Source organism: Macrotis lagotis, chromosome 1, assembly GCF_037893015.1.
Source record: "Macrotis lagotis isolate mMagLag1 chromosome 1, bilby.v1.9.chrom.fasta, whole genome shotgun sequence".
NCBI classification, from domain to species: Eukaryota; Metazoa; Chordata; class Mammalia; order Peramelemorphia; family Peramelidae; genus Macrotis; species Macrotis lagotis.
The window spans coordinates 450,588,139-450,615,877 of record NC_133658.1 but is presented as its reverse complement, the minus strand read 5'-3'; the positions used below and the strand labels follow the sequence as shown (position 1 = coordinate 450,615,877).

The 27,739-nt window shown below is 36.1% G+C and overlaps 1 protein-coding gene across 1 annotated transcript in view; it reads left to right on the top strand.

Moving 5' to 3' along the window:
- The first annotated feature begins 4,203 nt into the window (after positions 1-4,203).
- LOC141504533 (hepatitis A virus cellular receptor 1 homolog) overlaps positions 4,204-27,739 on the top strand; it is a 32,790-nt gene continuing 9,254 nt past the window's right edge. The window contains 1 exon segment of the mRNA XM_074209601.1: positions 4,204-4,284. Coding sequence (XP_074065702.1) covers positions 4,204-4,284 — 81 coding nt within the window.

Genomic DNA, 27,739 nt, shown 5'->3' with positions numbered 1-27,739 from the left:
ACTCCCAGGTATTTTATATTGTCTGAGGTTACTTTGAATGGGATTTCTCTTCCTAGCTCTTCCTGCTGTATCTTGCTAGTCATATATAGAAAAGTTGAAGATTTATGAGGGTTTGTTTTATATCCTGCAACTCTGCTAAAATTGTTAATTCTTTACAGTAGTTTTTTGGATGATTTCTTGGGATTCTCTGCAAAGAGTGAGAGTTTTGTCTCTTCTCTCTAATAACTTCTATTTCTTTTCCTTCTCTTATTGCTGAAGTTGACATTTCTAATACAATATTGAATAGTAGTGGTAATAATGGGCATCCTTGTTTCACCCTTGATCTTATTGGGAATGCCTCTAGCCTCTCCCCATTGAATATAAGGCTTCTTGATGGTTTCAGATAGATACTGCTAATTATTCTAAGGAACAATCCATTTATTCCTACACTCTCTAGTGTTTTTAGTAGGAATTATTTTTGTTTATTTTTTTTTGCTTTCAATTTGATAAATTTCTTTAATTTTTAGAATTTCTAATTATGTATTTAATTGGGGATTTTTAATTTGTACTTTCTCTAAATTTTAGTTGCATATTTAATTCATTGATTTCCTCTTTCCCTAATTTATTGTAAGCATTTAAAGATATATTATATCCCCTGACAGTCACTTTGGGTGAATCCCATAGGTTTTGGTATGTTGTTTCATTATTGTCATTATGTAGGATAAAATAATTAATTCTTTCTATAAGTTGTTGTTTGATCCTTTAAAATGAGGTTATTCAGTTTCCAATTAGTTCTGGGTTGATATCTCCCTGTCCCAATATTGCATATGGTTTTTATTGCAATGTGATCTGAGAAAGATGTATTCACTATTTCTGTCTTTCTGCAGTTGATCATTAGGTTTTTATGTCATATGGTCAATTTTTGTATAAGTGCCATGTAGTGCAGAGAAAAAGGTATATTCCTTTTTATCCCCATTCAATTTCTTCCATAAGTCTACCATATTTTGTTTTTCTAACAATCTATTTACCTCCTTAACTTCTTTCTTGTTTATTTTATGATTCGATTTATCTAGATCTTAGAGTGGGAGGTTGAGGTCTCCCATTAGTAGAGTTTTGCTGTCTATGTCTTCCTATAGTTCTTTCAGCTTCTCCTCTAAGAATTTAGATGCTATCCCATTGGGTGGACATATATTCAGTATTGAAATAACTTTTATTGTCTGTGGTACCTTTTAGGAGGATATAGTTTCCTTCCTTATGTCTTTTAACACTATCTATTTTTTCAGCTGCTTTGTCTGAGATAAAGATTGCTACCCCTGCTTTTTTCACTTCAGCTGAAGCAAAATATATTTTGTTCCAACCTTTTACCTTTACTCTATATGTATCAATCTGCTTCAAATGAGTTTCTTGTAAACAGCATATTGTAGGATTCTGGTTTTTAATCCATTCTGCTATTTGCTTACATTTTAAGGGAGAATTCATCCTATTCACATTCAAAGTTATAATTACTAATTCTTTATTGTCCTCCATGCTATCTTCCCTCTATTTTTATTTTTCCCCTTGCCCTCATATATCCACCCCTCCCCTTTCTTTCCCCTTTCCCTTTTTTCCCTTTTCCCTTCCCTTCCTTTGGTTAGTTCCCCTTTTATCTCCCCCTCCCTTTCCCCCCTTTTAATACTTGAGAGGTTAGATGGTTTTTTTAAGTTAACTGAGTATGTCTGTAAGTTGACTTAAAGCAAAGTCTGATGATGAGAAGTTTCAGGTGTTTCTCCTCTCCTCCCTTCTTCCCCTCTATTACCACAGGTATTTTGCACCTCTTAGTGTAATGAGATTTTCCCCATTCAATCCCCTCCCTCCTCTTATCTCCTTCCTATCCCCCTTTTTAAGGAGGTAGTGTTTTTAAATCATTCTATCTGAGTCATAGAAAATCATGAGTATCCGTCACTTCTGGCTAAGTATATTTTCTCTAATAGAGTCACAATTCTTGAGAGTTATTAGAGTCTTTATCCCAAGTAAGGTTCATAGCCAGTTTCATCCCATTGGATAGCAGTCTCATGGATAAGTCATAAGTGTCCATCACTTTTGGATAAGTATATTCTCTCTGTTAGAGTTAACAGTCTCAAGAGTTATGAGAATCTTTTCCCCATCTTGGGATATGGCCAGTTTCAACTTATTGGATAGCATTTTTTTCTTTACCCCCCACTTTTTTTTAACCTTTTTCATGTGTCTCTTGAACGTGAATGTCTCTTGATGTCCAAATTTTCTAGTTAGCTCTGGTCTTTTCATCAGGAATTTTTGGAGTTCATCCATTTTGTTAAATGTCCATCTTTTCCCCTGAAAAAGAATGTTCAGCTTTGTGGGATAGTGGATTCTTGCCTGCATTCCAAGCTCCCTTGCTCTTTGGAATATCTCATTCCAGGCCCTTCAATCCCTTAATATTGATGCAGTCAGTTCCTGTGTAATAATTACTGTGGCTCCTTGGTATTTAAATTGTTTCTTTCTGGCTGCTTGCAGGATTTTCTCTTTTATCTGAGAGTTCTGCAGTTTGGCCACAACATTCCTTGGTGTTTTCATTTTAGGATTTCTTTCCGGAGGAGATTGATGTATTCTTTCAATAACTACTTTTCCCTCTGGTTCCATGGTATCAGGGAAATTTTCCATCACTAGATCCTGTAATATTAAGTCCAGGCTTTTTTTTTTCCTCTTCAGTATTTTCAGAAAGTCCAATAATTCTCAGGTTGTCCCTCTTCGATCTATTCTCAAGGTCAGTGGTTTTGCTATAATGAGGTATTTTTTACATTTTCTTCTATTTTTTCTATTTTTTAAATTTTTGTTAAATAGGCTCTTGCTGTCTCATGAAGTCATTAATTTCCACAGACTCCATTCTTTTTTTAGAGAGGAGTTTTTTCATTTACCTTTTGCAACTCCTTTTCCAATTGGTCAATTGTACTTTTGTTTTTAAGTTTTTTTTTCTGTAAGGCAAACAGATCCTGGTGATTTAGAAGGCAAAACATGCTACTTTGCCATCTGCAGACCAAATTCATTTTGTAACAAAATTAATGACTGTGAGGCCTTTTTTCCTCACCAAACTTGTTCTAACATGAGTTATCTTCCTTTTCTTTTTATGTTTTTGCAAGGCAAACGGGGTTAAGTGACTTGCCCAAGGCCACACAGCTAGGTAATTATTAAGTGTCTGAGACCGGATTTGAACCCAGGTACTCCTGACTCCAGGCTGGTGCTTTATCCACTGTGCCACCTAGCCACCCTCAATTGTACTTTTGAAAGAGCTTTCCATTTGACCAATTGAGGTTTTGAGAGAATTATTTTCATTTTTAATTTTCCCAGTTGAGGATTTGAGAGAATTATTCTCATTTTGTATTTATCCAACTGAGGATTTGAGAGAATTATTCTCATTTTGTATTTTTCCATTTGTATTTTCCATTGATTTGTTTTCTTGCTGCAAGGTGTTAATTGTCTATCCCAAATTTTCCAATTGATTTTTAAACTCCTTCCTGATTTCTTCAAGGAAGTCTTTCTGTGCTGGAGACCAGATCATATTCTCCTCAGAGGTTCTAGGTCTCTCTTAGTTAAGGTCTTTTCCTTCCAAGAATTTTTCTATGGATCCACCTTTCCACTGACCTTTCTTCATTTTGCTAAGACCTTGAGTTGGGGGAGGGGCTGGTTCACAGAGGTTTGGTGTTGGGATCCCTAGAGGCTTTACTTAGTGTGATTTCTCAGGCTGACCAGTAGGAGGTGCTGGTTGCTTTCTCTGGAGTGTCTGTGACCTTGATTGAGGCCTACTCCCTTAGCCTGGAGGGAGCAGTTGAAGCTATTAAATACTTTTGTATTCAATCAATGGTGGGCTCTAGCCTGGGGTGAGGTCATCCCTCTCCCTATTATCAGCTGGGTTGGTTCTTCTGCTCACACACCTGTGCCTGGGGCAGAAGTAGTCTGTAATTTTGTTTGTTCTGAGAAGAGGCCTCAGCAGCAATGGAGGCATGGACTCAGAGTTTCTCAGACCAGAGGAGCCCAGGGATGATGTCTGCAGCTCTCCTGCACCAGAACTCTCCCCCCCAGTCCTGTTGGCAAGCTCCAGAGGGTTAGCACCAGCCCTAATGCCTCTGCTCCCTAGTTGACCCAAGCCCCCATGGTTGACCAGGCTCTAGCCCCACTCATCAAGTAGGTCTGGCTCTTGGGCCCTCAGGCTCCCCGGGCTCCAACCCTGCCATGCCACTAATCAGGCTGATCCTTGACCGATCCGCCCTCTCCTCCCAGACTCACCCACAGCTGTGGAAGACAAATCCTGAGGTAGATGTTCTTTCTCCTGGCTTTTCTTTCTAGGTTTTGTGGATCAGATTTCTGTTAAAATGTTTTGTTTCATATCATAGATGGGGAGAGATCAGGAGACTTTAGAACTTTGTGTGTCTTCTCTCTGCCATCTTGGCCGGAAGCCCTCTGTCCCTCTTCTTAAATGTGCTGTAGGGTAGCTGAGTGGTGCAGCAGACTGATCACCAACCCTGGGGTCAAGAGGCCCTGAGCCCACATACCACTTCTAAGGCCCAGCAACTACCTGGCCCTGTGGTCCTAGACAGGCCATCCAATCCCAGCCCCTTGCAAGAAGTAAAAAAGAAAATGTGTTATATCTTACCACTCTCCCCCATGACCCACCCTCTCCTCCATCACTCACATCCCCCCCCTTTATCCTTGTCCCACTTCTCTCCTTTTACTCTAGATGTCTATACCCCATTGAGTATACATGCTGTTTCCTCTCCAAGCCACCTCTGATGAGAGCAAAGGTTCCCTTCTCCCCTTTCATATCATTGTAATAGCTGTTTGCAATAATAAAAAAAATCTTATGTGAAATATCTTAGCTTATTCCACCTCTCCTTTCTCTAACTCCCATTACATTTTCCTTTTAGTCATTGACTCCATTTTTACAATATATTATATCTTCAAATTCAGCTGTCTCCTGTGCTTCATCTATAAAAGCACCCTCTATCTGCTCTATTAAGTGAGAAGTATCATATGAGTATTATCAGCACCACTTTTCTATTCAGGAATAAATGCAGTTCATCATCATTAAGTCCCTCATATTTTGCCCTTCTCCTCCACTCTCTATACTTCACCTGAGTCCTGTATTTGAAGATCAAACTTTCTGTTCACCTCTGGTTGTTTCAACAAGAACAACTGAAATTCCCCTAGTTCATTGAAAGTCCATCTTTTACCCTGGAAGAGGATGTTCAGTTTTTCTGGGTAGTTGATTCTCAGTTGCATTCTGAGCTCTTTTGCCTTCTGGAATATTATATTCCAAGCCCTATGAGCCCTTAATGTAGATGGTGCTAAGTCCTGTGTGATCCTAACTGCATCTCCACGATATTTGAATTGTGTCCTCCTGGCTGCTTATAATTTCTCTTTGACTTGGGAATTCTGGAACTTGGCTATAATATTCCTGTGGGGTTTTTTGGATCTGTTTCGGGGGTAGATCAGTGAATTCTCTCAATTTCTATTTTGCCCTCTGCTTCTAGAATATCTGGGCAATTTTCCTGTAGGAATTCCTTAAAAACGAGGTCAAGGATCTTTTCCTGATCATGACTTTCAGGTATCCCAATAATTTTTAAATGATCTTTCCTGAATCTGTTTTCCAGATAAGTTGCTTTTTTAATGAAATGTTTCACAGTTTCTTCTAATTTTTCATTCTTTTGGTGTTGAAGTATTTTATCTTGACTTCTCATAAAGTCAATAGCTTCTTTTACCTCCCTTCTACATTTGGAGGATTTGTTTTCCTCAGAGAGCTTTTTTATCTCTTTTTCCATCTGGCCAATTCTGCTTTTTAAAGCATTCTTCTCCTTTAGACTTATGCTGGTTTTTAACATGTTATTTTCTTCAGCATTTTTTTGGATCTCCTTGACTAAGCTGCTGACTTCTTTTTCATGTTTTTCCTGTATCTCTCTCATTTCTTTTCCCAATTTTTCTTCTATCTCCCTCACTTGATTTTCAAAATCTTTTTTGAGCTCTGTCATAACCTGAGCCCAATTTCCATTTTTCTTGCAGTCTTGCAGCACCTCATCTTCATATTGAATATTTTGACCCTTCCTGGGATCATAGACAATGTATTTCTCAATGGTGTTCCTCTTTTTACTCATTTCCCCAGCCTGTGTCTGGTTTGGGGGTGTTTCCTGAGCTTTTAAGTATTATTGGGACACCTCCACAAGGACCTCATGTGTGAGGCTCTGATTGATCTCCTGGTCTGTGAATGACCACAAGTGCACCCCTCTGCCAAGGGGCTGAGGTCCCTGTTCAATGAGGGACCTAGACTTCGATCACAATCTGAATGTGCTCAGAGTCTCAGAGTTCTGTTCCAGGTACAGCGGACAGACCTCAGAAGTCTCTCTCCACTCTCTACCTTTGGTAGGCTGAGTACTCAAGGCTCAATTGCCTGGGGGCTCCTGGTAATGGTTCTGCCTGCTTCTGTTTCCTGGTTTCCTGGATTTAGGATGCTGCTGCCACTACTGTTCCCTGAGTGACCTGAGGGCTGGGCTTCATGCAATGGCTCTGGCAGAGGTCCCTCTACTGATCTTCCAAGTTGTGCCCAGTGCTCTCCGGGGTGTAGATCAGGAAATTGCCCCCACTGCGGTGAGCAGCAGCTCCCTGGGGATGCCTCCAGTAGTCTAAAGTTCCTCCACTCAGGTGGGCTTCCCCTCTAACCCCATGAAGCAGAGCCTTTCCACTATTTTTCAGGTTACCTTGGTCTGGAGAATTGCCTCACTGAATCCCTCTGTGGGTTCTATCAAAAATTTAGAGTCATAATTTTATGATTTTTGAAATATGGAAAGAATACCTAGGAGAGGCTCTTGTCCTCTTGCCATCTTGGCTCTGCCCCCTATAACCAATTTTTAAAGCTCCTAGGCAAAATATTGCAAGTAACAAGGGAAAAAAACAATTAAAATATCATGGAGCTATAATAAGGATTCCACCAGACCTAGAAGGTATTATATTGAAGGACTGTAGGTCTTGGAATTTTATGTTTTGTAGAGTAAAAGAGTTGGGGTTATAGCTCAGAAAAACTTACCCAGAAAAATTAAGTATAAAATTGAATGAAAAATAGATCAGTAATTGGAAAGAGAACAAGATTTCTGAATTTAAAACATTATAAATCAATTTAATTCTGAACTAAGTTCTTAGAGAACCATGGCTCAAGCAATTATAGAACAAAATCAAATTGTAGGGCAGCTAGGTGGCATAGTGGATAAAGCATTGGCCCTGGAGTCAGGAGTACCTGGGTTCAAATTGGGTCTCAGACACTTAATAATTACCTAGCTGTGTGGCCTTGGGCAAGCCACTTAACCCCATTTGCCTTGCAAAAAACTAAAAAAAAAATCAAATTGTAAATAGAATCAATAAGAAAATGATACAGAATCAATCTTGACCATTTCAATTAAAAGGACTAACATTGCTCCTGACTTTTGGAAGCATTTTCTACATTCATCGGGATGCTCAAAAAAAGTTCCCTTTAGGCATTGTATAGTTTCTTTGCTAGGCTCTTTCTCAAGCCATGAAAGTATGTTCAATTTGCTCTGAATCCTAATAAAGAAACTGTCATCAGCTGATCTTGGATTACTGATGTAAAGATAAGAATCCAAAAATCCTTTAGATCCTTAGAAGCTCAAAAGGTAGCACAATAATGAAAGGAAGAGGTCTGAGACCTTTCTTTACCCCTCTCCACCAGGTTCTTTCTCAAGAATTTTACTCAAAAACCTTATGTGTTACAAGCTCTCAAATGGCACCAGTTCTAAACTAATTTGATAAATTAATAGATTATCCCCTAGGGTATGATGAGGTTTTCTAAACACATTGAAAATCCTGTTTCTTGTGCATTGTCATAACCCTAATTATCAAAGCTGCTTATTTGTGAAGAGTTCTTAGTGCTATCCTAGACATAGGCAGAGATCGTTAGATGGCTCAGTGGATAGAACTCTGGAGTCAAGAAGATCTGAATTCAAATTTAGCCTTATACACATATTAGCTGTAAGACCCTGAATAAGTTACATAACCTCTGTCTGCCTCTTAATCCACTGGAGAAAGAAATGAAGATCCTTATTATTATGCCCCCCCCAGCAACTTTGCCAAGAAAACCCCATAAAGTCATAGAGTTGGATGTGACTGAACTAAACAATAACAACATAAATAATGAGGACTCTGTTGTTCAGCATTTCTTGGATCTATCTTCCATGGTCTTACCTGATAAGTATTGGTTATTTTTCTACATAGTCCTCATTAGCTTCCTCCAGCCTTATTACTTAATCCATTCCCTACATAAAAAGGTTTTTTCTTCCTAAAATTGGTCTATAATCCTAAAGTTCAGCTTCAGGCTATCTTTAATTGTCTGGTTTCCTCAAGACGTTATTCAGAAAACTGCTTTCTAAAAAGATTTTGGGGGGAGCAAGCAAGGTGATTTGCTTTCTAATAGTGGAGGTGAAACTGTCAACTCATCTCTTATGGAGGATGTGAATTTTTTTTGGAAGAAATGGTATTTCTTGGCTAACTTTGACAATCATCATTCTCTTAATGAAAATGAAGAGTGAAGAGTGAGGTGAATGTGAATGAAGTGACAACAATCATCATTCTCTGAAGTGAAGAGTGAAAAAAAGGGTAGTAACTGCTCAGCAGAGGCATCTAAAGGAACAAAGCCTTTGGTTCCCAGAGAGGGAGATATCTTGTCTGGAAGCTGGAGGATCACTGTGTGAGCTAGTATCAGTATCATCTCAATCTCCAGGAGAAGTTGCATGCAGGAGACTTAACAAAAAATTGGATACTTTGCTATTGATGTCCTTGAACCATGAGTACAGGTAAGCAGTGTCTGAGGCATTGTAATTTTTCCTGTGGCCCTGAAATTCTGTGCTGCTCCTATTCATTGTCTCTGCCTTGTAGCAAGATATCCATTGTAATGTATCACTAAAATCACCCCTACTACTTAGATTGTATTTTTAGAGGACCTTTACATTGTTTGCATCTTATGGTAGGCTTCTTGCATCCTTGAAATCAGAGTTATTATAAAATGGATCAAGGTCATTTAAATGTGTAATGTAACAGATTTTTGGGATTTTGATAAGAATGATCAGGAGTGATACCTGCTTAATGTTGGTTGGGCTAGTTTCCATTTAAGAGTAGTTGGAAGGGGGTGGCTAGGTGGTGTAGTGGATAAAGCACCAGCCCTGGAGTCAGGAGTACCTGGGTTCAAATCCGGGTTCAAATCCGGGTTCAAATCCGGGTTCAAATCCGGGTTCAAATCCGGTCTCAGACACTTAATAATTACCTAGCTGTGTGGCCTTGGGCAAGCCACTTAACCCCATTTGCCTTGCAAAAACCTAAAAAAAAGAGTAGTTGGAAGGCAGCTATACTCAAGATTTTCTAGCTCTGGGAAACTAAAGCTTGAACTTAGCAGGGCTTCTTTGGTACCCAGAACCATACCTTTGGGGAACTGAGCCTTTGAAAGTTTGGAAAAATTTCGATAAACCTCTGAGTCTTTCTGACCCCATGTTGCCATACAATTTCAGAGGCAGGTGGGGGTTAATTTCTATTTGATCTGAATGAAACTGGAGAGTATCTCAGAACCATTCTAACTGGGCACATCAAAAATTCATATTTTCCAATTCAGCACCCAATTCAGCATGTCAATATTTCTATTTCTTCCAAATTAATTCCTTATCTTCTTTCAGAAACAATTCCCAATCTTTTCTTCCATCCTCAAGCCTTCCACTCTTTTTTTAAACTGAGGACCTGGTATCTTACTTTTCTGAAAAATTCAGACAATTTGGCATGAACTACTCTTTCATTCTTTTCGTATCAAAATCCCTTAGCATTTTCTCCTATTTCCTTTTCATCAGTCCCTGATAAAGAAACCTCTTCCTAATAGGGTCAATCCTTTTATAAGTGTGCAGTATTCAACTTCTTTCTATTAACTAGGTCCTTTGTCTATTTTTTTAGAAAGATTTTATTTTGAGTTTTACAATTTTTCCCCTAATCTTGCTTCCCTCCCCCCACCCCCCACAGAAGGTAGTCTGTTAGTCTTTACATTGTTTCCATGGTATACATTGATCTAAGTTGAATGTGATGAGGGAGAAATCATATCCATAAGGAAGAAAAATAAAGTATAAGAGATAGCAAAATTACATAATAAGATAATTTTTTTTTTCTAAATTAAAGGTAATAGTACTTTGTTAGGGACTGTTGTGTGGGAGCCTTGTAAACTATCATCACCTGGTGTCCTTGAGCACCAGAGCCTTGATTTGCTAAGTGCCAAGGGAGTGGGAGTGGATTAGATACTGGGAAAGGTATTTAACTACTGGTGTTTTGGTCAAGAAATGGAGACCTTGGAGAGCTCGGTGTATAGGGAGAAATTTGTCATTCTTGCCTCCTGCCCGTTCATTGCTTGCCTGGGGAAGATTGAGGGAGTCCAGAAAGGGACTCAATAGTCTTTGGTCTTTGTTCAAACTCTGCAGTTCTTTCTCTGGATACTGATGGTATTCTCCATAACAGATAGCTCAAAATTGTCCCTGAGCAAATCCATCAAGGCTGGTCATCACTCCCATGTTGCTGTTAAAAACTTCCTCTATTAACAGTCCTCAAGTCAAGTTTTCCCAAAATTGTCAGTTATTTAATAAGCATATAATATGTCTACTATGTACTGAGTACAAATGCTAGAGATACAAATAAAGATAAAAGGCAGTCCCTACTCACAAAGGAACTCATTCTATGGGAGAAAAAATGTAAACATCTTTGTGTAAAAGAAAAAAAAATAGAGATGCTCAAAAGAGGGCAGCCATTAGAATAAAGGAGGATAAGGGGCAGCTAGGTGGCGTATTGGATAAAGCACTGGTCCTGGAGTCAGGAGTACCTGGGTTCAAATCCAGTCTCAGACACTTAATAATTACCTAGCTGTGTGGCCTTGGGCAAGTCACTTAACCCCATTTGCCCTGCAAAAAAAAAACCTAAAAAAATAATAAAGGAGGATAAGAAAAGGCTTTTAGTAGAAAATGAGATATTATCTGGGACTTAGGAAGTTGGAGATCAAGAGGAAGAGAATTCCAAGATAGAGAATAGTCAGAGAAAATGCAGTCATAATTGAAATGTTTTATTCAATGAACAGCAAAGAGGCCTGTGTCACAAATGAAGACAAGAAAGGTAGGAAGTGACCAGATTATGAAGAGTTTTAATAGTTAGAGGGTTTAATTTTTATCTTGAACTTAATGGAGAATCGTTGGAGTTTATTGAATTGCTATACGATCTGACTTATTTTGAGAAAGATCAAATTGATAACTTAATGAAGAATTGACTTCTGTGGAGAGAGATTTGAGACAGAAAGACAGATAGGTTTTTGCATTAGATTATGAGAGTCTACATCAGAGAGGTAATAGTGTCAGAGGAGAGAAGGGGGTTTTTGGAGAGATTGAAACTGACAGGACCTGGCAACAGATTATGTATGAGAGTGAGAGGGATAGAAAATTTCAGGATGACTCATAAGTTGCAAGTCTATGTAATTGGGATGATAGTGGTACCCTCATCAGCAGTAGAGAAATTTAAGAGAGTTGATGTCAAAGATAAGAACTTCAGTTTTGGATATGTTAAATTTAAGATGTTTATGGGACATCTAGTTTGAGTTATTTTATTTCCTCCCTTTCCCTTTCAAACTTCCTAAAAACGTTATCTATGCTCACTGTCTCCACTTCCTCTATTTTCATTTGTCTTTTTGCAATCTGGTTTCCAAACTTATTCAACTGAATCTCCCCTCTCCAAAGTACTAATGATATTACTTAATTATCAAATTTAATGGTCTTTTCTCAAATCTAATAATCCTTCTCAACCTTTCTCTGCTACATTTGACACTGTCAGTCTTCCCCTTTTCCCAGTCACTCTCTCCTCTAAGTTTTCATAATATAATTCTCCTAGTTCACATTTACATGCCTGCCTACTATTTCTTTCTTTTGATGAATCATCATCCATAGAATGTCCCCTTTATTGTGTAACTTGCAGATTTATGTACTCAGTCTCTTCTCTGACCTTTAGTCCCACAACATTTCCCTATAGGAGATTTCAGATTAGATACCTGGAAAATAACATAAATTCAACATGACTAAAATTAAATTCATTTCCTTTCTTTCTTCCAAATTTCTTTTCTTTCACTATCAAGAAACACCACCATCCTTCCAGTGTCTTAGATTCATAAACTGAGCATTATGCTGAACTCTTTACCTCACTTCACTTATCCCTATCTTGCTGTTTCTACCTTTATAACATTGCTAGCATTTGGACTCTTCTCTTTACTAGCACAAATATCATTTTAGCTAAAAATCTCAAGACCTATCACCCAAATTATTTCACTAACATTAATTGACCTCCTTGTCTCAAGTTTCTACCTATTCCAATCCAGGCTACATATTGCCACCAAGGTAACAATTTTTCTTACACTGACATAATCATGTTTTTCCCCATTTAATCAACCCAAATGACTTACTATTGTCTCTAAAATAAAATGTAACACCTCTGTTTAGCTTTTTTAAAATTCAATACCCCTTGACTTCAACTTTCCTTTCTAACTTTATTAGACATTACTCTCTCCCCTTTCTAATTCTGCCAAACTGATTTCTCTATTTCTTACACATTTCTGTGCTTTTGCACTGTATCCCTTATACCTATAATGTATTTTCTTCTTACAAACATCATCTTCTCCATGAATCCTTTCCTGATCACTGGGACTATTGGTGTACTCACTAACAAACTATCTTATATATAACTGCATTTTCTATATTTTTATTAAACCTTATACTTATATTTTATATATGGGCAAATGTGAAGATTATCTTACTCATTAGAATGCCAGCTCATTGAGAGAAGTGATTATTTCATTTTTTTTCCATTTGTATATCCAGGTCTGTACAGTGTCTGGCACATGCTAGGCCCTTAATAATTGATTGAATGATGACTTAATGAATTATTATATACTTTTAAATAATTTATTATAAATTCATCTTTATTAACATTTATAGTTCATGGGTTTTTTTATTATGCTCCTCAAGTCTGGTCCATAAAATAGAATACTTGAAAGATTTTGGACAGTGGTGTATGATGTGAGCAAAACCATTCATTAGGAATATACTTTGCCCTGAGCATGTATGAGGCATGGCACTCTGGGTTACTTAGTGGATAAAATTCTGAATCTGAAGTCAAGAAGACCTGAGTATAAATTTAGTCCCAGATACTCATAAGCTGCATGTCCCAAGACAATTCACTTAACTTCTGTCTACTGCAGTTTCATCAACTAGAAAAATGATATAATATTATCACCTAGCCCCCAGAGTTGTTATGAGAATTAAATGCTAGCTAATATTTGCAATGTACTTAGTGCAGTGTCTGGTCCAAAGCATCTACACAATAAATATATGTTCCCTTCCCAATTTCCAGCATAAATTTCATACTGACTCCAAAAGAGAATCAAGAAAAAAAAATAATTTAAAAAAACCTTGATCTGAAAAAGGTAAAAACATTACTTGTACAAAAATATTCAGAACAGCTTTGTTTGTGGTAACAAAGAATTGGAAATTGAGTGAATATCCATCAATTGGGGAGGCTGAACAAATCATGGTATATGTACATTATGGAACATTATTGTTCTATTAGAAACCAGAAGGAAAGAGATTTCAGAGAAGCCTGGAAAGACTTGCATGAACTGATGCTGAGTGAAATGAGCAGAACCAGAACAATGTACACTCTAACAGCAACATGGGGGGGGGGGGGGTGTTGATCAACCTTAATGTACTTGCCCATTCCATTAGTGCAAGAATCAGGGACAATTTTAGGGTATCTGCAATGGAGAATACAATCTGTATCCAGAGAAATAGCTGTGGAATTCAAACAAAGACAAAAGACCTTTAACTTTTTTTTTTTAGGTTTTTGCAAGGCAAATGGGTTAAGTGGCTTGCCCAAGGCCACACAGCTAGGTAATTATTAAGTGTCTGAGCTCAGATTTGAACCCAGGTACTCCTGACTCCAGGGCCAGTGCTTTATCAACTGCGCCAACTAGCTGCCCTTACCTTTAACTTTTTTTAAAAAAGTTGTCTTATGTACTACATAATTTTGCCATCTTCAATATTTTATTTTTTCCTCAAGGATATGATTTTTTTCTCAACAAATTAAATTTTGATCAATGTATATATAACATGAAAACAATGTAAAGAGTGTCATGCATTCTGTGGGAGAGAAGTGGGGGGAATGTGTGAAATTCAAAACCTTACCAAAAAATGATAGATAGATAGAAACTACTATTGTATATAATTGGAAAACAAATAAAATATTTATATACTAAAAAAATACCTTGATCCTAGGTAACTATTACTCTTTAGTAGATAGAAAGAAAGTTTAGTTATTTGAAGATCTGACATGATTATTCTTTTTTTTTTTTGCAAGGTAATGGGGTTAAGTGGCTTGCCCAAGGCCACACAGCTAGGTAATTATTAAGTGTCTGAGACCAGATTTGAACTCAGGCACTCCTGACTCCAGGGTTGGTGCTCTATCCACTGCACCACCTAGCGCCTCCATGACTATTCTTGACAATCTGCTGGCTCTATTTGCAAGTCAAAACGTTAAGACTACTGAACATTGTCCTTAGGATAGCCTTTATCAGATCCCCTTTCCCCCCAGCAATACCCCCCCACCAAAAAAAAAAAGCATTCTGCCACTTTTCTTACTACCAAAATTTATTTCCTCCTGAATCTATTTTTGTATCCCCTTCATTCCTGCTAAACATTGACTTAAATAGTACCCTAGGTACCAGAAAATCCTTTAGCAGGAATTTCTTTTTTTTTTTTAAAGTCCTTGTGTTCAGTTTTAAAAACATAGGAATTTTGTAGAACACATTTCATTTGGATGTGTGTCTAGGGAAGGTTTTTTTTTGTTTGTTTGTTTGTTTTGTGGTGAGTACCATATTTCCCCCATGTATAGATGCACCCTTTTCCAACAAATTTGGGATCTAAGAGCTGGGAGCATCTTATACAATGGTTATAGATTTTTTTACTTGTATTTCCAACTTTTTTCAAGTTTGTCTTTGCACTCATTGTTTCACATTTGTTATCAGTATATTAGATTATATTTTGCCATGCTCTGTCCAGAAATGGTTCAGAAAAGATTTTCAGACAGTACTGAATTCAAGTGAAAAGTGATCTAGTTTGCAAAAGTGGATGGAGGGGTGCAGCTAGATGATGCAGTGGATAGAACACTGGTCCTGGAGTCAGGAGGACCTGAGCTCAAATCTGGCCCCAGACACTTAATAATTGCTTGTCTGTGTGATCTTGGACAGGCCACTCTTAACCCCATATTCTATGTGCCTTAAACAAATAATTTAAGAAAAAAATGGATGGAAATCATGCTGTTGAATGTCAATTTTGTCTTCCTCCAACTGAGAAAACAATCTGAGACTGCCTTGGGGAGGAGGAACCCTACTGAAAACACCATGGCAGAAGAAGGCCATGAGAGGCAAGTCAGCCAAATGGCCTGAGTCAGAGAGGGAACTGAAGAGATGAATTGAAGAGCATAGGGAAATTGGAATTACTGTGTCCACAAAGATGGTCCATAATAAAACAAGAATTGCTGATGAAAAAGAAGTGACTAATTTCAAAGGAGGACACAATTGGAGCTTCAAGTTCATGAAACAAAATGGACTAAGCATGTATACATGCACCAAACTTGCCCAAAAGATTCCTGAAAACTGTGAGCAGAAGGTCCTTGAATTTCATGATAAATAAAACTTGAGTTCAATAACTTTATATAATACTTTTTTTTCAAATTTCTGGCCCCCAAATTAAGGTGCATCATATATGGGGAAATATGGTATTTATTGAATAGAGTGATCTAATAATTTAAAGGACATTTTGTTCATCAGAAAATTTACAGAAACTAAACCTATTTATTAAATTAGCAATGAAACTTTATTTTACATCAAACTTTGTGAAGTGTTAGGGACGGTTGTGTATGGGAGCGCTGTAAACTATCATCACCTGATGTCCTTGATCAACAGAGTCTTATTTGCTAAGTGCCATGGAAGTGGAAGTGGATTAGAGACTGAGAAGGTATTTAAGCATCGCTGTTTTGATACATAAATGGAGACCTCGGAGATCTTGGTGTATAGGGAGAAATTTGTCATCCTTGTCTCCTGCCCCTCCAATGCTTGCCTGGGGAAGATTGAGGGAGTCCAGAACTGGGACTCAACATTGAAGGATCATTTTTTTTTCAAATCCTTTAGCCTTCTCTGCTAAGCAAATCATCTTTCCAAATGAACGCTTCTCCCCAGTCCCAAATTTTATTATAAAAGGACAGTGAAGGAATTTAATAACTTATGACCAGAGATATATTCTTTAAAACTTAAGATTTAAGCTTTTTTTGCCTTTCTTTTCTATAGGAATGAGAATGTTATATCTACAGAAAATAAAATGACCAAAGTCAAAGAGGAGAAATACCTAGTTTTTTTCCCCCTGGCTTGACTACTATCAGAAAAGTCTCCATGATGAAGCTGGGAGCTAGAAAAAGAATGTATAAGGTTGTGTACTGCCCACATAATACCATTTATTCACATAATCTATCTAAATGCAGTTGAAGGAGAGGTATGGATAGCTCTCTCTGGAGTCTCATCCATCCATCTCCAAGACAGACTATGATTTCTGCCTTGGGGGATCAGAGAAGAAGGGGGAGTTAGACTAGTTATTCTATTCTCCTCTGAGAAAGGGAATTCTATAATGGGTGGTGTGGTACCTTCTAGCAATTTAGGGTATGTCTCCATACCCTAATACTAAACACATAATAAAATTTGCTCTCACATCTGATACACAGTCATTGCTTCTGTATCTCTACACTTTCCTTTTATTATTTTTCTCTGTCTTTAAATACGTTCATACAACAATGGAATTGGAAGGAGTCTTAGAAGTCACTTCTTTAGGATGATGAACAAATTGATACCTAAGTTCTAATGCTGCATAGTAGAAATACTGAATTTAGTGTCTTGAGACCAAGTTTGGTCGCTACTTTACCAGCTACGAGGTGTGCAACTTTACTCCTTTTTTTCTTTAACTACTTTTACTCCTTTGCACCCTTAGATTATTTTTATGTAAAATGGAGATAGTAAATTACATAGCACACTGACAAGGTCATTGTGAGGAAAATATAAGATAAAGCACATAAAATGTTTCATAAAACAAAATATTATAGCATATAGGCTAATAAATCATATAATTGTAGTACCATGATAGAAAATGTCCTAGATTGTCCTGAATTTTAGTTTTATGGCTGAAAATCTTAGAATATAGTAATCTCAGAAGAATCAAAATTACAGATTATCTTCAAAAGCAATAGAAATGTGTATGACGGGTGTAACCGATTGTAATATATTACCAACAAAGGCTGGTGTGTGAGAAGTGCCCAAAAAAAGGCATAATGGAATTCATAACCATAAAAGAAGGACCTCTATTCATGTAGCAAATGTAAAGTTTTAAATTGATACAGTTGAAAAAGTCAGATAATGATTTAGCAGCTTATTGGATAGATGTGTGTGTGTGTGTGTGTGTGTGTGTGTGTGTGTGTGTGTGTGTGTGTGTGTGTGTGATTGCTGGGAATTCCCTATTGTGGCAAGCATTTCTCTATTGCAGGGGTAATATATGGAAAGAAGATGGCTCTGATGGCTCTGATGCTTCAAGAGAGCCACGAAAAAGTTGCTACATGTGCAATAACATTGTTTCCAGTGGGAATTTGGGGCCCACACATACTTTGTACATATGTACTCATTTATTGACAATGACTCAGCTTTAGACTGATAAGAAGTATTTACTATACAAGGAATCTTCAACTCAATCTGAACATCATGTCAAGCAAGAAAACAATTCTGAATATTTGAATTAGACTTCAATCCATCAGTTTTATCAGAGAGATATTCAGATAAGAATAGAATTCTTATCTTTTTTTTATGTTTCACATCGAATTATTTTGCTTCTTCAAAATACCCTTATATCTAAATACCCTGTCAAGAGAGTTTTAACAATAATTGATTCATCAATCAATAGGAATAATTATCTACTCTGGCATGTCACTGTGACCAAATGTTGTTACCTTGAAATATAAGCTCGCTTGTATAACATCAACAAATTGGTCAGGATCTCCTTAAAAGCAGTTACTCAGATTTATGAGACAGTTGCTGAGTTTGTTTATTTTTAAGTGCTTTAATACTACAAGCTGTGAGTATATCAGAGAAATATTTACATTAGAATTGTTCTCTAAAATGAAACAAATCTATTTATTGATAACAGATGGAATTTGAGAATTTTGTGACTAACTATAAAACTGAGGTGAAATCATTCACAGAGTGAACCCAGAATTGCTCAGCCTTGCTTGTGTTAAACAGAAACAATCTTCATCATGTTACTTTTTTTTTTAGTTTTTTTTTGTAAGGCAATGGAGTTAAGTGGCTTGTCCAAGGCCACACAGCTAGGTAATTATTAAGTGTCTGAGGTCGGATTTGAACTCAGGTACTCCTGTATCCAGGGCTGTTGCTCTATCCACTGAGTCACCTAGCCGCCCCCATCATGTTACTTTTAAGGGATAGTTCCCAAGACAGAGGAAAATGAAGTTTGCAATTCTAGAGTTATGTTATACCAAGCACATAGGTTCTCTACACTCATGGGTTGTCTTGGTAGATTTTTATAAGTGTGCCCAAATGATAAAATATGTTTTGGTATTAGGCTGTGATCCATGTTCATTCAATGGATTGTTCAGATATATGGGTATATTAGTATACTACCCCTGCATTTGCTTTCTCTGTGGTAGTATTACCATTCCTTTTGCCTTATTGCTAAGTAGTTATATTTAAGATGTGTCATTATGAGTAAGTGATTTTGTGTAAATAGAAGCTCATTGGTAGTAATTCAAGAAGTGAAGTTATGAGTGGAGAATGTATCCTCAGTCCATGAAGGGGGTGATATAATTGCATGATGGTGACCTCTTTCTGGGAATCTATTTGCTAATGTAAGAGCAGATTGGAAAGAAAAAAACATTTTGGGGAATAAGTAGGTGACCCAGTTGGGTGCTATTATAAACAAAAGTACCACAGGATAGATAGACATACCACTTATTCATTACCTAAGTAATTGGATTATCAATTTAATTAAGTAAAATAACCAAATATATATATTAACTGAAATAAATAGTATTGAAATTGATCAGATCACTGTGTCTTGATTTTCCTTGAATGGTTCTTACTTGTGCCTGCTCTTTTTCATATACCTCAGCTATTTGTCCTCAAGACAATAATTAGCAGTATCAGTCAAGATAAACCAGAAATTTGGATCTAAGAATCATCTGCATGGAGGAAATGATTAAACCCCTATGAGCTGATGAGGTTACCAAAAGGGATATTGTAGAGAAATATATTTAAAGTAGATTTTGATTATTTAAGCTTCTTATATTTACAATTTTTGCATCCATATTCATTGGAGAAATTGGTCTATAATTTTCTTTCTCTGTTTTGACTCTTTCTGGCTTAGAAATTCCTTCTTAACCTATTTTTTTCAAATGGCTTATATAGTATTGGATCTAACTGTTTCTTGACTGTTTGGAAGAATGTACTTGTGAATCCATCTGAGCCTGGAAATTTGTTTTAGGGAGTTATTGATGGCTTGTTCAATTTTTTTTTCTTGGATAGGGTTATTTAAGATTTTGATGTCCTCTTCTTTCAACTTGGACAATTTATAATTTTAAGATTCATCCATTTCAGGGCAGCTAGGTGGCACAGTGAATAGAGCACCAGCCCTGGAGTCAGGAGGACCTGAGTTCAAATCTGACTTCAGACATTTAATAATTGCCTAGCTACATGATCTTGGGCAAGTCACTCTTAACCCCATTGCCCTAAATAAATAAAATTTTAAAAAAAGATCCATCCATTTTACTTAGATTGTCAAATTCATTGGCATACAGGCAAAATAGCTCTGAATTATTACTTTAATGTTTTCCTCATTGGTGGTGAATTCAACTTTTTCATTTTGGTTACTGGTAATTTGGTTTTCTTCTTCCTTTTTAAAAATTAAATTAACCAAAAATTTATCTATTTTATTGTTTTTTTCCATACAACCAAATCTTAGCTTTATTAGTTTAAAAGTTTTCTTATCTTCAATTTTACTAATTTCTCCTTTAATTTTCAGAATTTCTAATTTATTAATTAATTAGGAATTTTTACTGTTTTTTCTCTAGCTTTTTTAATTGCATACCCAATTCATAGATCTCATCTTTATCTATTTTATCCATGTAAGCATTTAGAGACATCACATTTCCCTAAGAACTTATTTGACTGTATCCCACAAGTTTTGGTATGTTGTCTCCTTATTGCTATTGTCTAGGATGAAATTATTAATTCTATGATTTGCTTTTGATCCTTCCATTCGTTAAAATTAGGTCATTTAATTGCCAATTAATTTTAGGACTACTGCTCCTTGAATGTGATTTTTATTGCATTATGATCAGGAGAAGATGCATTTAATACTTCTTTTTACATTTGATTATGAGATTTTTATGTCCTAATTAATGGTTAACTTTTGTGAGGGCAGTTTTCTCACTTTTCTAACATCCCATTCACCCCCTTAACTTTCTTCTTGTTTATTTTGTAATTAGCTTTATCTAATTCTGAGAGAGGGAGGATGAGGTCACCCACCAATAAAGTTTTACTTTCTATGTCTTCCTGTAACTCATTTAGCTTCTCCTCTAATAATTTGGATGCTATTACTGTTTGGTGCGTACATATTTAGTATTGAAATTACTTCATTGTCTATGGTACTTTTTAGGAGGATGTAATTTTCTTCCTTATCTCTTTTAATGAGATGTATTCCTTTTTTTTTTTTTTGCAACTGCTTTGTCTGGGATAAGGATTGCTATCCCTCCTTTTTCTCACTTCAGCTGAAGCATAATATATTCTACTCTAGACTTTTACTTTTACTATTTGTATCTCTCTGCTTCAAATGTATTTCTTATAAGTAGTATATTGCAAAATTCTGGTTTATAATCCACTCTGCTAACCATTTCTGTTTTATGGGAAAGTTTATCACATTCACATGCACAGTTATAATTACTAACTCTTCATTGCCTTCCATGATAATCTCCACTCTTTTTGTACATTTTCCCCCACTCCTTTCATTTTATCCTTTCTCGCAGTGTTTTGCTTCTACATACCACCTCCCTCAATCCGTACCCCTTTCTATCAGCCACCAGCCCTTTTCTTACCTTTCTTTTTTCCTCCTTCTTCCTTTTCTCCCTTCTATTATTCCCTCCTTAACTTCCCTCCTTTCACCTTATAATATTTGAACTGTTAGATAGATTTATAAACCCAACTGAGTGAATGTGTTATTCCCTCTTTGAACCAAATCTGATGAGAGTAATAATTAAGCAGTTCTCATACCTTCTCTTCTTTCCCTCTACTGCAGTAGATCCATTACACCTCTTCATGTGCTGTAATTTACCCCAATCTACCTCCCCCTTTCTCCCATCTCATTACAACCCTACCTCCTTTGTTAATGTCTCAAATTTTTTTTAAGGTGTTTTTTTTTTGCAAGGCAAAGGGGGTTAAGTGGCTTGCCCAAGGCCACACCACTAGGTAATTATTAAGTGTCTGAGACTGGATTTGAACCCAGGTACTCCTGACTCCAGGGCCAGTGCTTTATCCACTATGCCACCTAGCTGCCCCCAATATCTCAAATTTTTAAAAAAATCATTCCATCAAAAACTGCTTAGGTCCATACCTTCAGCCTAAGTATACTCCCTCTATTAGAGTTATGATTCTCGAGAATTCAGGGGATCTTCCTCTCAGGTAGGGATGTAACCAGTCTAATCTTATTGAATAGCAGTCTTTTTCTTTTCTCCTGTTTAACTTTCCATGTAACTTTTGAGTCTTCTTTTGAAAATCAAATTTTCTGTTTTGGCTCTAGTCTTTTCATCAGGAAAGTTTGAAGGTCACCTATTTTATTAAATGCCCATCTTTTCTCCTGAAGGAATATTCTCAACTTTGCTGGGTAGTTGATTGTTGGTTGTAATCCAAGCTCCCTTGCCCTCCTGAATATCATGTTCCAGGCCCTTTGATTCTTTAAAGTTGATGCAAGTCCTGTGTAATCCTGACTGTGGCTCCTTAGTATTTGAATTGCTTCTTTTTTGGCCACTTGCAGGATTTTCAACTTGATCTGATAATTCTACAGTTTGGCTACAAAATATTCCTAGGCATTTTAATTTTGGAATCCATTTCAGGAGGTGATCCATGGGTTCTTTCAGTGACTATTTTGCCCTCCATTTCCAGGAGATCAAGGCAATTCTCCTTGACTATTTCCCAAAGAATATTATCCAGGTTCTTTTTTGTCATGGCTTTCAAGAAGCCCATTGATGTTTAAATTATCTCCTCTGGATCTAATTTCCAGGTCAGTTGTGTTACCAATGAGGTATTTTACATTTTCTTATTTTTTTCATTTTTCTGATTTTGTTTAACATTTTCTTGGTGTCTCATGGAGTCATTAGCTTCCACTAGTCCCAATCTAATTTTCAAGAAGTGTTTTCTTCAATTAGCTTTTGCATATCCTTTTCTATTTGATCACTAATTTTAAAGAAGTTGTTATCTTTTTCTATTTGCCCAATTGTATTTTTGAAGAATTTGTTTTCTTCTGTCACTTTTTTTTCTTTCAAGACATTTATTTTCTTTTGCATTTCTTTTCCTAACTTTTCCATTTGATTTTTAAAATCCTTTCCGAGCTCTTCAAAGAAGTCTTTCTGAGCTGGAGACCAATTCATATTCTCCTCCAAAGTTTCATATGTAGTAGCCCTTCTACCCTTCTTTTCAGAGGTAGTGTTTTGTCCATTCTTATCTCCAAGGTAGTTTCCAATAGACCTTGTTTTTCTCTGACCTTTGTTATTCATTTTGGGATTTGCTACCTATCCCAAGGTTCTTGTGTTGAGGGATGTGAGGGAAAACAGACCTTCAGTGTTGAGAGTCCTAGAGGTTTACTGACCTGAGGTGGTAGATATTAGTAAATTCAGGGAGTTGTTCACTGGATTAATTGGTAAGGAAGGCCTGAGGCTCTCTCTCTCTGGAGCCTCTGCATTGGAGAAATCAGCTTCCCACTCTCTGGGTTATTGGGGAAGGTGGGAACACTTGGAGTTCTGGGCTGTTTGCACAGGGACACCAGGTTCTTCTTGCTGGGAACTCCAGGGGCTTACCATCAGGGTCAGATGGTCCAGACCATCCCTGGTGGCTGAATGATGGTCCTAGGCACCCATACTGGAGTTTTTCCTATGCTAGAGCTCTACCAGTCTGCTACTGCATAGCTGGAAATGCAAAAACTTCCACAACCAGAGCCGAGGGTCTCCTACTTCTTAGTTTGTCCCCTATTAGTCCCACTGATGGTGCTTTGAGATCCTGTTCCCTCCCCTAGGCACTCCCTGGTCCCCTAATGAGATATCTTGCTGGAAGATGTGCTACTCTGTTCTTTCATGGGTTCTTGATTAATGTCAGTTCTGAGGGAAAGTCAGGAGAGTTTAACAAAGTTTCTGGTTTCTTTCCACTATCTTGGCCAGAAGTCCAATCCTATATCTTTTAACTCCAAAATTATTTCTCCTTTTATGACACCATAGCTACCTCACTATAGCACATGAGTGTCTAATCAAATATTACAAGCCATACAAATAACGGACTTACCTACTAACCTGAAGGTAAGTCCTGTGCACCTAAGTTTCCCATAAAAATCTTTCAGAGTGTCAATTTCATGGGTAGTAGGCAAACTCAACAAAATTATCTACAGATTTCTAAAATATTTCAAAGTTGTTTTTCCCTATAATGCTATCATTATAAAAATTGTTGTCTTATTTCTACCCACTTTGTTCTATTATCAGTTCATAAAGGTCTTTCGAGTTTCCTCTGAAATTTTCCATTTTGTCATTTCTTATAGTACAATAATATTCTATTACATATATATATATGTATATATAATATATATATATATATACACACAAAATTTGTTTTTTTTCTATTTTCCAATAAAAGGACACTCATTTGCCAATTTTGGGCTACCACAAAAAGTGATGCTATAAATATTTTTGTGCAGAAAGTACACATGCATATATACAAAGTCCCTTTATATTATCATTTTTTCCTTTTGTCATCTTTGTACATCTGGTTGCTACACTTTGTACAACTTACAGTACTTGATAAACCCAAAGATTTTTCTAAGTTCTTTGTACAGCTTACAAAGTACAAATCACTACCTCAAAATACCTTTAATACACATTTTTTCAATTTTTAGCAATTTAGGGTATTTTCATGATAGCTTGATAGCTTGCATTTTTCTCCCTTAAAATTTCCTGTTCAAATTCTTTGACTATCATTCTAGTGGTCAAAATGTATAAGAATATACAAAACCTTTTAAATTTTATAAATTTGAATCAATTTCTTATATATATATATATATATATATATATATATGTCTTGAAAATAAGCTTTTTATCAAGCACAATGCAAAGAGATTTGTTTGATTGTGTAAGCACTGTCAAATTTTAATCAAAATAGCCTGTTCCATCTTATGTGATGTTCTATCATTTGACATTATGAATTCGTTCCCTATTCATAGATCTGTAAGTTAATTTCTTCTTTGTTCATCCAATTTGTTTATATGACCTTTCATATTTAGATCATTTATCATTTTGGATCTTAACTTGGTATATTGTATAAGATGTCATTCTAAATTTAAAGTCTTCTAGATTTCTACCTCATTCCCCCAGTATTTTTTTTACCACATAGTGAGTCCTTCTCCAATTAGAAAAATCTTCAGATTTATTAAGCACAATATTATTGTTTATTTGCTTCTATATGTTATATACCTAATAGCAGTACCTTTACTTACTGATCAAACTTTCTCTTTAAAAACTAGTACCAAATCATTTTCATGATTAACACTTTCTACTACAATTTGAGATGTCATATTGATAGTGTCCTTATTATTATTATTCATGAGAATATTAATCTTTTGTCCTATAAATTAATTTTATTAATTTTTTCTAACAATATTCATGATACTTCCAAAGTCCATTTTTCATTTTTGAATGATTTATATATTTTTGCAAATGACCTGGGTGCTTCATGCTTATACACATGAAACTATCACTTCTATTTCGGTAATCAGAGCTGAACCAAAAGGTCGAAGTGCAGCAAAGGAAATAGGATAAATATTGCAAATGAAGGGGACATGGATTGACTAAATAGAAAAAGCATGGTATAGTACAAAGTCTATTGATTTGGGACTGAGGGAACCTAGTTTCTAGCCTTGACTTAGTAAATAATTCACTATCACATGTTGAGGAAATCACTTGCTCTCTCTATTCCTCATTTTTCTTGTCTGTAAAATGAAATATTTGACAAGGTATGTTTCAGGTCTTTAGTTTCTATTTCAATTTCAATTTTAGGAAAGAAAAGTATACATCGTCATATATGACAAGTCCAATTCAACAAAAATTACTTTTCCTTTTACAGACCCATGCTCAATTTTAAAACACCATGCAAAATTACATGTGGTAATGGTCTCTAATCACTAAAAGAAATCAGAAGTGGATATGAGTTATTACATGATGAAGTCTTGCTGGAGTCAATATACATTTTTAGAGTAGACTGTCTTGAAGTCATCTTGTCTCTCAACAATAAAATAATAACTATAACATTTTCTTTTCTTTCCTATTTTCAACACTAAAGACCAACTAAGCATGGTGAAACATTTTTTTCTTTCTTTTATTTTTATCTACGATTCCTTGTGGCCAACTAAGTAAACAAACATTATGTAGGCAATTACGATATGCCAAGTATTTTGAGAAATATCGAGCATTTCCCCCCAAAATAAATAAAAGGTAAAAAACCCCAGTTCCTGCTGTCAAAGAGTTCATTTGTCTAATGAGGGAGATAACATCCAAAAAACTATACACAAACAAAATATATTCAAGACAGGGGGGGTCTAGGTGGCGTAGTGGATAAAGCACCGGCCCTGGAGTCAGGAGTACCTGGGTTCAAATCCAGTCTCAGACACCTAGCTGTGTGGCCTTGGGCAAGCCACTTAACCCCATTTGCCTTGCAAAAACCTATATACATATATATATATATATATATATATATATATATATATATGTATGTATATTCAAGACAAATAATTTAACAAAAGTGAGGTGTTAGATTTAAAGAAGACAATAAAGACTTCTTGTAGAAGGTAGGTTTTTTAGCTGGGAATTGAAGGAAACTCAGGAAGTCAGGAGGTAGAGATGATATAAGAAGGCATGGAGGACAGTCAGTGAAAAATCACAAAGATAGGCATCTTGTTTGAAGAACAGCAAGTATGACTATGTCATTAGATTAGATTAACATTGATGTGCAAGAAAGTTGTTAAGGTAGAAAAAGACTAGATCATAAAGGACTTTAAAAGCAAATAGAAGATTTTAAATGTAATCCTAGACGTTGCTGTTATAGTCATTTTGTACCCAGCTCTTTGAGATACCATTTTGGGTTTGCTTGGCAAAGATACTGGAGTAATTTCTCATTTCCTTCTCCATTTTTTAAAACACATGATGGAACTGAGGAAAAGAGGACTAAGTGACTAGCCCAGCATCATGCAATTAGTAAATGTCTGAGGCTGGATTTGAACTCAGGTCTTCCTGACTCCAGACCTGGTGCTCTATCTACTGTACCACCTGACTTCTGTTTATTGATTAATATGGTTAGACCTGCATCTTTCAATTGAATACAGAATAGCTTGCAGTGGGGAGTGTTTTGAGGTTAGGAAGACCATTCAGAAGACTATTGCAATAGTCATTTATTATTTGTTTTTGTTGGGGGGCATCAAATTTCCAACATTAGGGCCTTTTCCAAAGAGAACTGTCTTCTCATTATGTGGCCAAAGGATTTAGCTTCACCTTCAGTATTTAAGAATTAACTTCCTTAAAGTTAATTCTTTAATTAACTTCCTAGACTCAATTGATCTTGCTATCCAATGGACCTCAAAAGTCTTCTCTAATATCACAATTTGAAAATATCAGTTCTACTATGCTCCACTTTCCTTAAAGTCCAGCTGTCACAGATAACATGGCTTTGACTAAATGGACTTTTGTCAGCAAGATATCTTTGCTTTTTTGTATACTATCCAAATTTGCCATAGCTTTCCTTCCAAGAAGCAAGCATCTTTTAATTTCATAGCTGCAAATACTTTTGGTGGTAATCTTTGAGCCCAAGAATATAAAATCTGGCATTGGTTCAATTTCTTTGACTTTCAAATGGGTGATGATTTGAATTCTTGAAAATCTGAATAATTCTCTATGACAAATGAGACGTTTATCAGAGTGACTTGCTGTAAAAACAAGTTATTTTCCAGGTTTCTGCTTTCCTTATAATCTTGGTTTCACTGGTTTTGTTTGTGTAAAACCTTTTTATAACTTAATATAGTCAAAATTATCCTTTATATATCTATTACTGCTATCTCTTTTTTTAGATCTAATTTCTTCCCTTCTCAGAGATGATAGGTGAACTATTCCTGGCTTTCCTGATTTTCTTATGATATCAGTCTTTATACTTAAATCATGTACCCATTTTGATCTTATCATGGTAAATGTGTTCTGCTAGTTTTCTGTTTTCCAGTTTTTATATCACTTTTCAGCAAAAATAAATGGGGGATATTTTCTG